General features: G+C 35.5%; 1 protein-coding gene across 3 annotated transcripts in view; it reads right to left on the bottom strand.

The window, feature by feature from the left end:
• The window catches only part of BUB1B (BUB1 mitotic checkpoint serine/threonine kinase B), a 55,635-nt gene that overhangs the window by 7,297 nt on the left and 36,068 nt on the right, over positions 1-12,270 (bottom strand). For 2 of the 3 annotated variants that reach the window (XM_033109721.1, XM_033109719.1), the window contains exons 10-19: positions 11,523-11,635; positions 10,885-11,000; positions 10,226-10,275; positions 9,038-9,098; positions 8,817-8,919; positions 5,839-5,925; positions 4,735-5,009; positions 3,396-3,529; positions 2,967-3,107; positions 2,539-2,639 (exon numbers count right to left, since the gene is read on the bottom strand). In XM_033109721.1, the coding sequence (XP_032965612.1) occupies positions 2,539-2,639; positions 2,967-3,107; positions 3,396-3,529; positions 4,735-5,009; positions 5,839-5,925; positions 8,817-8,919; positions 9,038-9,098; positions 10,226-10,275; positions 10,885-11,000; positions 11,523-11,635 (1,181 nt within the window). The remainder of the gene's footprint in view (positions 1-2,538; positions 2,640-2,966; positions 3,108-3,395; positions 3,530-4,734; positions 5,010-5,838; positions 5,926-8,816; positions 8,920-9,037; positions 9,099-10,225; positions 10,276-10,884; positions 11,001-11,522; positions 11,636-12,270) is intronic. The other variant, XM_033109720.1, reaches the window with a different exon arrangement.

The raw sequence follows: 12,270 nt of genomic DNA on the forward strand, positions 1-12,270 counted from the left end.
CTGAGAGCAACCAAATTTATACCATCTGTCTATAGTATAAAACTGGTAGCACCAATTACCTACAGTAGTAATGGTGAAAGCAGAGCTAAAACAGGAATGGTGGAACTGTTAAAAAGGAAGTTACATCCCAGATTCTCCCTCCTCCTCTTATAACCCAGCCTAACAACTGTCTCTCTTCCCCATTCCAGAACACCAGAAGTTATTCCTAGAGAGTATAAAACAGAAGGGCTCTGGCCTAGAGGACACTATGCACTGTTGAGGGTGGAAATACCATACAGAAAAGAGGAAAAAGCTTATACAAGGCTTGACAATTAAGTTCGCGAACTTGTTGCAATGATGTTGCTAACCTTTTTTTGATATCAGAGGGATTATTCATTATGAAATTTGTACCAACTGGACAAACAGTTAACCAAGTTTACTATTTGGAAGTGCTGAAAAGGCTGCCTGAAAAAGTTAGACGATCTGAACTTTTCGCCAAAGATTCATAGCTCCTGCATCACAACAATGCACCAGCTCACACGGCACTGTCTGTGAGGGAGTTTTTAGTCAGTAAACAAATAACTGTATTGAAACACCCTCCCTACTCACCTGATCTGGTCCCCAATAACTTCTTTCTTTACCTGAAGATAAAGGAAATATTGAAAGGAAGACATTTTGATGACATTCAGGACATCAAGGGTAATACAACGAAAGCTCTGATGGCCATTCCAGAAAGAGTGCCAAATTGCTTTGATGGGTGGACTAGGTGCTGGCGTCGGTGCATAGCTTCCCAAGGGGAGTACTTGGAAGGTGACCATAATGATATTCACCAATGAGGTATGTAGCACTTTTTCTAGGATGAGTTCGCGAACTTAACTGTCTGACCTCATATATCAAATGTTAAAATGCACCTTTCTGCCCCTCCACTCTCCAGACTAATTTCCCCACCCAGCTTTCGGGAAACTAGCAGCCAGGATTATATACATGGGGCATAAAGTTAGAAAAGTTTTTTCTGAGGGATCTGATTAGCTCAAATGAAAAGACCTAAAAATTAGGGGTTTTCTAATAAAATCGCCAAGTGAGATCCTCCTCCAGCGAGCCCCACAGCTGTCAAGGTCCCTCCATATACAGAGCTTTCAATTGGTGTTTAGAGTCCTACACTTAAATATGAATAGGAAGCCAAAGACTTGAAGAAAGCCTCTAATATGAAAGACAAATCCAAACAGCAAACAGATGATGCAGGGAGAAAAAAATTTAAAGCATCATTAATATACTCAGAGAAATAAAAAATATTCCATCTTTGAAATGAAGAAGAGAATGCTACAAAGAAGAAAATTCTGAGAATAAAAGAGCTCTTGCAAATTAAATACATGACAAAAGAAATGAAAAACCCAGTAAAAAGACTGAAAATAGAAAATAAAGTTGACAAAACATTCCAGAAAGTAAAGCAAAAAGACAGAGATAGAAAATATTTAAGATTTTTAAAGATCTGTTCAGGAGACCCCATATCCTAATAAAAAGAACTCTGAAATGAGAGAACAGAAAAGACTGAGGGGAAGAAGATTGTATTCTTTGAAGAAAATTTCTTAGAAATGAAGGAGTTTCCAAACTGAAATGGCCATTGAGTGCCTAGCATATGGGCAACAAAAGACTTTTACCAAAGCATATTAATTGTGAAATTTCAGAATACTGGGAACAAAAATAAGATCCTGCAACGACCCAGAGAAAAGGAAAAATAGCCTCACATAAAGAACAGCAAAAGACTTTAAAAGCAAGGTTAGAAGTCAAAAGATAATAGAACTCATCTTCAAAATTCTAAGGAAAATAGTTTTAAGCCTAGAATTCTAACACCCAGCCAAACTACCAATCAAGTAACGATGTGAAATAAGGAATTTTATGACATGCGAGATTTCAAAAAACTTATACCCATGCATCTTTTCTCGGGAAGCTACTAAAACATGAAGGCTTAAACCAAGAAAGAAGACAAAATGGGATCCAGTATCACTGAGCATCCAATATAAGAAAGAGGTAATGTGAACCCCTAGGATGGTGGTGAATGACAATTTCAAAGTAATACTCTGTGTGTATGTGTGTGTGAGCACATAGCCATGCATGCACACGTGTGTGCTAACGCTAGAATGTAACTACCGTGTTTCCCCGAAAATAAGACCTAACCAGAAAATAAGCCCTGGCATGATTTTTCAGGATCCTCTGAACATAAGCCCTAATGCGTCTTTTGGAGCCAAAATTAATATAAGACCCAATCTTATTTTCAGGGAAACACGATAGTTCAGATTGAAGAAGGCCAGAAATTTCCTCAAAAAGATAAAATTAATAGAATACTTAATAGGTTTGGACATATTAAGAGACTTACACAATAGTTTATTTTTGATATCTGATCATGTCATATAATGTTAAGCGATTTCTTGATATATCACTGACTTTTCTATAAGGAACTTATAGACTATTCAAAGGATTTGATGGTACCATGGGGCCACAGTTACTGCATCAACCCACATTATTTACAAGGCGATTGAAATGACAAAGAATCAGTCCCACCTTTATCATGGTTAATTCTGCAGAGTTTCTTGGTGTCACCCAGAATAATTTGTAATCTTCACATATTAGGTATTCTTGTTTAATGCAATAATCCTCATTACCTGTTGAGAAGGTTTGATTCCATTTAAAAACCACTGGAATAGTATAACCCCTAGCTTATACTTCCTGGGGTAAGGTCTTAAAGGAACTTTATATTTGCCAGTTAGTAGCAGCTAGAACAGTTTTCAAAATCATTTGTTAGAAATTGAAAGAGGGGAAGACAGGATTCCTATTGTTACTGGGACATGAACTTATGAGTGTGTCAACTTCTATAATGCTGTTTCTTCTAATTTAGAAATGTTTATTGGGCACAAGCATCAAGCTCAAGTACAAATAATCACTAATTTGTACAGTCATAACCAAAAGGACATCCATTCAATGTTACTTACCTAATTCAATTTCCTCCTCTGTTTCCAACTTAGGCATTGGTCTGTCTTCTACAAAAAACTCTGCGGAGGCACTCAGCTCTGGCAGGGATTTTAGTAGTTGTCTGCGATACTGTGAACACCAGGGTGACTGAACAGTGTTCTCTGGGGGGGAAAAAAAAACATCACCCAAAACACCTAAAATGAGTATGACAACAGGGGAGGGGAAAAATAAACAAGATTTCACAATCAATACTGTTAACCTAACAACACTCATCCACCTCAGGTCTTCATGGTATCATATTCAGTTATTATTAACTTATTCTAGAAATTTCACAATTTATGGGAACTTTTCTAGAGAAGAAAAACAGCTTAGTTTGCGGAGATAAATAAGTATTCATTAAACATGGATGTAGACGTTCGCTTGCAAGTAAGTGGTGTATATGAACTTACCTGCAATCTCATTAGTAAGTTCTAGTTTCTCAGGAATTTGAAGACATTTGATGGAGGAGGTGCTTGCAACTGAGGCAGAAGATCCAGAGAACCCAGAGGAATGTGTGGCCTCGCGGCTGTCTTCAATAATTGGGCTGAAAGAATCACAAATGGGTCAATCCTTATAGCGAAAATACTGGGGGTACCAAAAAAATGCATACACATTTTAAGAGATATTAACACTTTGGTCAACGTTGCTCAAGCAGCAGTTCAACATAATCAGAAGTGTCTTGATGCTGGTGCCACTTTAAGCACCTTTTGTAATTGTAGAAGTCAAATGTGAGTTGTACTCATCTTTTGTTATCAGTATATATTGATAACAGTTTTTTCCTTTCTTAAAATGTGTATACATTTTTTGGCACCCTCTGTATGTATATATATCAACTTACCTGTTATAATTTTATTTGATATTTAATAGTCTCATTGTTAAAATCCACTATTTTCCTAAAACAGAAACCGACTCATAATCAGAATCTAGGTAACTTTACCCTGGTTGAAAAGCAGTATCTAGCATTAAATTTCTGAACTTATGCTTTATTTATCTAATGTATAGTAAATACCTATTCACATCTATTCTAAACTACTGAGAAAAACTTACTAAGACACTGTCTTTCTTCCTGTTTATTCCTTCTCTGGAGGTTTTACTCTGCAATAATAAAAGGTCAAGAAAGAAAAAGGGACACCAACATTACTAAGGTGAATACATGCTAGCAAATGTGATAAAAAATATGTTGGAGGAAAAGTTTGAAAATGTAGTTTTAAAAGCACAAACTGGAAAATTAAAGAATGTTCTAAACTGGAATTAGTTTATATTAGACGACTTTTAAATATGGATAGATCATAAGGCTTAGTCCCTGGATCTCTATGCCATTCCTCACACCTATTCTTTATTAATTTCCACCACTCTATCAAATGATACTTTTAAAAAAATACACCTCTAGCTGCCTATTTGAAATTAGAATCAAGTTATTCTACCATTATTTTAAACTTAATATCAAAGGGAAAAAAATGCATCCTCTCTCCTAATCAGGTACACTTTGCCAAATGTCCTCAAAGATACCATAATCCTCCTGGGCCTTAGTCTCATAACCATCAAAATGTACTTCTTCTAACCCTCATATTCAAGTAAATTATTAAGGCCCACTGATATTTTATCTGGGGGAGCTCTACTGTTATGTAAAGCACTTAGCATAGTACCTGACAGTAAAAGCTTGCTAATTAATTGCTATAATTGATAAGCACACACAGAATAAGAGAGTATTCAACAATCTGGTTTGGGCAACTAATAATCACCAGTTACCTCAGCTTCTTGATGCTGAGAGTTGGATTGTAGATAGTACCACAAGCAGTCTGTTGGTCTTCAGAAGTCTTCACATCCAGATCTTCTTCCTGCAATAGTCTCTCGGGATCAGAAGGGACATCCTTCAAGGATATTATCTCATGAAAAGGAGTGGATACAAAACGAGCTGCTCTAGCAAAGTCACAAGTGTCTTCTGGGTTAGGACAAATAGTCACATTCCTGAAACCTGTGATAATAGCATCTTCACTCAAGGGCTCAATCCCTGTAAATTCATCCTGAAATAAAAACCACATAAAGTTTAGCTGAAATATTTCAATAAGCATATCAATGTCCCATCCTTTTTACTTAGAGAGACATTTATTAGATAAGTGATTTTCAACACAGGGTACAGAGTAGCACATCAGAATCTCTAAGGAAACACAATTTAAAAAAGCAGATTATAACATTTGAGGAAAAACGTTTTGTATCATGAAAACAGCAAACTATATTTCATCAAAAATACACTGTGAGGATTCTCCACACAAAGGAAAAAAAATACTGGGCAACAGTTTTTTTCTCCAACCAATTTCACCTATGTAGAGGACTAATACTACATTTTGTTTGGCTTTGGCCTAGAAAATGTTCTGGTAATCTGCTATCCTCCTAGCTTTTAAGCGGTCTTCTTCTATGCCAAATACTTAATTTTTATTTTATTTCTTAAGGTAATTCACAATCATGGTAGAAAATATTAAAAAGAAAGTATAAAAAAAAACACATTTAAAATATGCCTTTGTTTTTAAAAGTTAATACATGTATATGGTTTTAAAAAGCCAACTATTTTAAAAGGCTATATAGTGAAAAAGTCTCCCTCAGGCACTTGACATAGCCCCTGCCCCCATCTCCACTTCAATTACTACTCCCAGAAGCAACTGCTGTTACCATATATATCTGTAGGTACAAGTACAAGCATAATCTTCACATTTAAAAAAGAGGTTTTAAAAGAAGTGAAATTAAAGCATATATACTAATACAGCTGACCCTTGAACAACGCGTGGGTTAGGGGTGCTGACCTCCATGCAGTTGAAAATCCTATATAACTTCTGACTCCCCAAAAACTTTACTTACAGTCAGCCGTCCCTTGGTATCTGTGGGAGATTGGTTCCAAGACCCCCCACTCCGTGGATTGGAAAACTGGGGATGCTCAAGTCCCTTCTATAAAATGGCATAGAACAATGCATAGAGTTGGCCCTCCACATATGCGGATTCCCAACCACGGATTAAAAATACTGTTTGCAACCCACGGTGATCCAGGGTTGGTTGAATCTGTGGATGTGAAACCCAGGGATATGGAAGCTATTTATTTATTGAAAAATATCCGTGTATAAGTGGATTTGTGCAGTTCAAACCTCTGTTGTTCAAGGGTTAACTGTATATATTATTCTTTCTCATATTTTTAGCCTACTTTTTGTGCTATTAAAAATTATTTAAAAACATGACGGTCACACTGTGGGGTCTATCGGAAGACAACCAATTATTTTAGGTTATTCCCTGTTTTTAATTATTATAAAACTATTTCAATATCCTCGTACATTTAAATCTTTAGGAATACCTTAATTTTCTTAGGAATAATTTCTAAGAGTAGAATTATCAGGTCAAAAGATTATGAACACTAAGATTCTTTCCACAGGGGCGGCTGGATGGCTCAGTTGGTTGGAGTGCTAGCTCTGAACAACAGGTTGCTGGTTCGATTCCCACATGGGCCAGTGAGTTGTGCCCTCCACAACTAGATTGAAGACAACGAACTGCCGCTGAACTTCTGGAGGGGTGGCCGGATGGCTCTTAACAACAAGGTTGCTGGTTAAATAATCACATGGGATGGTAGGCTGCATCCCCTGCAACTAAATATTGAAAACGGCGACTGGACTTGGAGCTGATGGGCCCTAGAGAAACACACTGTTCCCCGATATTCCCCAACATTTATGAGAAAAGAAAAAAAAGATTCTTTCCACATATTGCCTAGCTGCCCTCAGAAAGATTGTACCGCTTTATACATTTACCTGCAAAAGTGCCTATTTCATTTAACCCTTGTAGGTACTAGATATTGGTTTTCTAGATTATCAATTTGACATATACTTTAAATTTCTGAGTCAACATAAGTAAATAGAGGTGAAAAGTACATATAGAAGAAACAATAAATATGGCTAAAAATTACAAGATTAAAGTAAAACAGTATGTATAGTCTAAGAATACATTTTATACTATTACTTTAGACATTTTAAATATTATTTTTTTAGGGGGAAATAATTATGACAGGTACCTATTAACCATTAAAAAGGTTTAAAACTAAAAAACCAGATGGACTCCTTTAGTAATTCAGTCCATCCCTGAACAGCTGAACCTAGAACCACTACCTCCAAATCCAGCCTATCTATTCATCATGTTCTCTGGTGCTATTCTCAAGAACACAATATGTAATTAATTATTCTTCTACAATGTTATCTTTTCATAGCAGTTAGTGGACTATCCGAATTACCTGGGAAAGTATTTAAAACAAACAAAAATACATGTTTAGACTTGATCCCTGGAAATTCCAATTCAGTATCGCTAGAATTCGGCCTGAGCACCTTCAGTAATAAATGGCTCCCTAAGCAATTCTGGGTTGCTGGAAATTTTCTGTATCTTGACCTGGGTGGAGATTGCATAAATATTCACACATGTAAAAATTCATCTAGCTGTACAATGAATACTTGTGCAGTTTACTGGGTGCAAAATATACCTCAATAAATAGGAAAAAAAACATGTTTAAAAAAAGTACTCTCAAGTAATTCATTGCCTAGGATGTGGAGAACACTGCTTTAAATCTTTATAGCTACTCTTCACATCTCGTCTTAAGATTAAACCTATTCAATTCTCTTCAACATCAAGACAAGTTTCTAGATACTGGTTTGAATAGAAGGATGATTTTCTTCCTTAAGACTTTAATGAACTGTCACTGGATAAAGGTTATTTACTTTGATCTGAATGTCTACATGGGGTCTTTTTACTCTAATAATGTCATGTCACCAGTCCATAGTAGTTAAAATATAACATTACTAAAGAAAAAATGGTTGGTCCACACAACTTTTCCATTGCCACAAAAAGCATTTTATATAAAAGAACAAAGATCCTTTGTCATGTTGGTTAAAAAAATGTGTTCCAAAGGCTTTTAAGACAGTAATTTTTTTCCCCACTTAAAAAAATTGAGATATAACTCACACACCAAAAAGTTGATCCTTTTAAAGCGGACGTTTCAGAGGTTTTTAGCAGATTCACAGAGTAGTGCAGCCACCACCACAAACTAACTCTAGAACGTTTTCATCTCCCCCCAAAGAAACTCCATACCTATTAGCAGTCACTCTCTCTAATGCCCTGGAAATCCCTAATCTACTTTCTGTCTTTATGGATTTGCCTATTCTGGACATTTCACATAAATGGAATCATACAGTACATGGTCTTTTGTGTTTGGCTTCACTGAGCAAAGGGTTTTCAAGGTTCATCCATGTTGTAAGATGTATCAGTACATCATTCCTTTTTATGACTAAATAATATTCCGCTGTATGGATACAACAATTTGTTTACCCATGCATCAATTGATGGACATTAGGTTGCTTCCACTTTTTGGCTATTATGAACAATGCTATGAATATTCACGTACAAGTTTTTTGTATGAACATACGTTTTTAATTTTCCTGGATATAAACCTAGGAGGGAATTTCTGGTCAGATGGTCATTCTATGTTTTACATTTTGAGGAACTGCCAAAGTGTTTTTCAAAGCTGCTGCACCATTTTACATTTCCAGCAGCATTGTATGAGGGTTCCATTTTCTAACATCCTCACCAACACTTGTTATTTTCTGCTTTGTTTGTTATATTCATCCTAGTGCCTGTGAAGTAGCATCTCACTCTGGTTTTGATTTGCATTCTCTCATGACTAATGATGTTGAGTATCTTTTCACGTGCTTATTTCAAGCCAGTAATTTTCATATGAACCCTAAACTTTTGTGAGAACTGAATGAAACAATCTACTAGTCCCTTTATATTAACTTAGGAATACTGCTCCTTACACAAACATCTGGAGACACATCCTCATTTGAGGTGATACTTTCCGAAGTTTTGAGAACTGCAAGCGGTCTTCGTTGGACTAGAACTGGTGGGGGGCCTGCAGGACTGGAAAAAGACAGACTTCATTTAGCCATTTTTTTTCTGTTGACATAGATAACAGTAACCCCTCATTTATAATAACAGAAAAGTTTTAAGTGTCAAAACAAAACAAAAAGCCTCAAACCTGATATTCTTTTTTTCTGAAAGAAGAAACTCGTCAAAAATGGAGAAAGGTGTACTGGGACCTATAGAAAAAGAGACTAGATTCATACTCTTAAAAGTAAATGCTCTATTTTTTAAGACAACTAGATCAAGTAATATTTTGCATTGTTTGAAAGCAGAAAGGCACTCTATTTTTTATAACGAAAAATTTCACACATATAAAAGTAGAGATCATTTAATAATAATTATCTAAACACAGATGGTTGATTTTGTTATATCTTTATTCCCTACCACTATTCCCCAAATCCAACCCAACTCCAGATTATTTTGAAGCAAATTCAAGACATCGTTATCATTTCATCTATAAATATTTCAGTATGTATTATAGAAGAGAGGCTCTTTTTAAAGAGCATAATCTTAAAACATGATCATATCTATAGAATTAATTTCTGAGTATCAAATAGCCAGTCAGAAATTTCACATTTTAACAAAATTTTTCAGGAAGTTTAAATTGGGAATGCAGAGTGAGATTCATGTACTGTGTCTGGTTGAAATGTTTCTTAAATCATTTTTATTCCATAGAATTTTTTTGTTGAAGAATCTGCTTGTTTGTCCTATAATGCTGAATTTTTTTTTGCCAATTACATACTTCTGTGTTGCTTAACCTGTTCCTCCGTGCTTTTATTTCCTATAATTTGGTGGTTGGAATTAGAGGTTTAATCAGATTCTGTTTAACATTAAGAAAAAACAAACTACTTATAGGTAGATATTCATATTTTTACCACTTTAACATGTTTCTGAAAGGAAAAAGAGGACAAATTTAAATATAAAATAGCCTTAGTTTTAAGCTTTTTAAAATTTGTTCCAAAATCCACTTTCCAGTCTTGGCTGCTGTATACTACAGATATACTTAGCTTAGTGGACATTAGCTAAAGTGGAAGATTATTTGGTGTTAGTATAAATTTAAATTTACATTTAAACCAAATATTTTAAAACAGGAATCTTATGAAAGTACTCTTTCAAATAGCTATCTTATCTCCAATCATACGATTATAACTGAATTCCATGATTCAAAAATACAATAATACCTAGTAGCCCTCTCAGCCTTCTTTCAACTCCCTTTATTGTAATTTAAAAAAATATGTACCACTTGTTACATAATGCATGGGTTATCAGCAAGTTCTTCACAACACTGTCAAATACAACTCACCATTAGAATGAGGCTGTTCTTGCCAAATGTTTTCTGCAAGTGAAGTTTCCCTGCAAAGAAACTCATTTTAAATCATATGTTTAGAACCCACAGATAAATTATTTAATTCTTAAAAATCCAAGAGGTTTTCTCATTAAATATAACCTTCTTCACTCTAAGATAAAGAAATATTCTAGTACTGTCAATCCAAATTCTTTAAAAAGATGGAACCTTCAGTCATTAAAATTGTTGAAGTATTTTTGATAATAAATGCTAAGTTGCATGAACAGTATAAGCAGATTACAAAATGGTAAACTTTCATTTTTATAAAACAAAACAATAGAACACATAAGGAGAGATATTATCACTGTTAATAGTCTTCTCTTGGTGGTAGAAATGGGCGGTTTTCTTTTAAAAAATGACTTATGTTTGATGGCTTCTATACGAACCACGTAGTTTTTTAGTATATGTGCTGCCAAAGCGAGCACAAACCATGTATTTTTTTAATGGTGAAAAGTCAGTACACCCAGTCCTCCCTCTTCAGCATCAAAGTCTGTACTGTGACAGATACTTGCAAACTCTTATCTTGATACTATAATAGTCAAGGAGACTTCAAGTCATGCAAGTTGCTTCTAAATGCCCTCCCATAAGTATTGTCCTTTCCACCAATGTGGTCCTACCTGGCACCAGAGTTTACCGGACAAACAGAATTGGATAGAGTCATTCCTGGTATTTCCTGAGACTCTGAAGCAATTCGCAGTTCAGCTGTTTCCTTTACAGGCATCTTCTCTTCTTGCTATTTGCATTAAATAAACAAAATCAATTTGTCCTTTCTATCTAGAAAATGCTACCTAGTTTCAATCTTTAGTTCCAAATTCGCTTTACCATTCTTTCCCTCTAGATATCCACTAACCATGTGAAATGTCTGTTCCACAAAAGTTCTTTCCAATAATTTATGTTCCTACCAGTAGTATAAACTAGTACTTAGTACTTGATGGAGCAGTGCCAAGCACATACTGAATTTCTTCAGTTAACCTTATTTTAATGGAACATGATTAGAATAAAAAACTAAAGTTAGAAGTAACAAAACAATGATTTAGAGTATAACTAAAAAATCAATAAATTGCATCACTTATATCACATGCTACAAATTCTATTTGAAGTCACCCGTTAAATTACTTTCCTGCTCTTAATTAATAGCTAAGAAACCACAGAAAACTCTAAACGGAGGATGGGGGGACTTTTACCTTCTGATTTTAAATTGCTTAAACTTGTTTCAGTAAGCTTTAGTTTTATGTATTAAAAAAAGAGAAACAACCTGATCACCCGCTCTTTCTTGCAGAGTGCTTTGAATTTCTTTTAGCTTCTTCTCCATCTCTTCAATTTGTTTCTGCATTTCTGCTCTCTTCTCTGCACTGGTCAGTAGCTCAGCTAAAAACAGTAAAGTTGGCTGAGGCGCTTACTCCTCATAGCAATTTATTCTGTCAAAAACTGTCTTTGGGGCTCATGTCCTCAATATATATGTCAATTATTACCCAGATGAGAATGATGTAAGTGGAGCAGAGTCCTCAATCTGAGGTCTCTATTCTTTTATTTATTCAGTCAATTAAAAAAGAGAGTATCTACTACATGCCAAGCACAACTCTGTGTTATACACCACTGAGACTTAAATGCGCAAAGTCCTTGGTGATGCTAACGTTCAACTTGGGGGAAACACACACACACTCACACACACACGAAAATCAATATTAAAAATCAAGTCAAATAGGTGATGTGTGGGTAGGGGGATGGAGGTCAGGGGTTAAAGACCGGTGACCAAGGGAAGAACATTCTAAAAAGACATTATAAAACTGTAAACTGAATGATTAGGGGCCAGTTATATACAGATCTGGAGAAAGATTTGAGGCCAAGGCACCAGTTGGCACAAAGGCCCTAATACAGGAACAAGGTCACTGTATGCAAGGATCCAAATGAAGGCCAGCATGGCATATGGCACAGTAAGAGGGAGAAAAGTAAAAGGTGAGGGGGAGAGGGGCCAAGTCATGTGGGGATAGGAATTTAACTGC

The sequence above is a fragment of the Rhinolophus ferrumequinum genome, chromosome 6 (assembly GCF_004115265.2).
Source record: "Rhinolophus ferrumequinum isolate MPI-CBG mRhiFer1 chromosome 6, mRhiFer1_v1.p, whole genome shotgun sequence".
NCBI lineage: Eukaryota > Metazoa > Chordata > Mammalia > Chiroptera > Rhinolophidae > Rhinolophus > Rhinolophus ferrumequinum.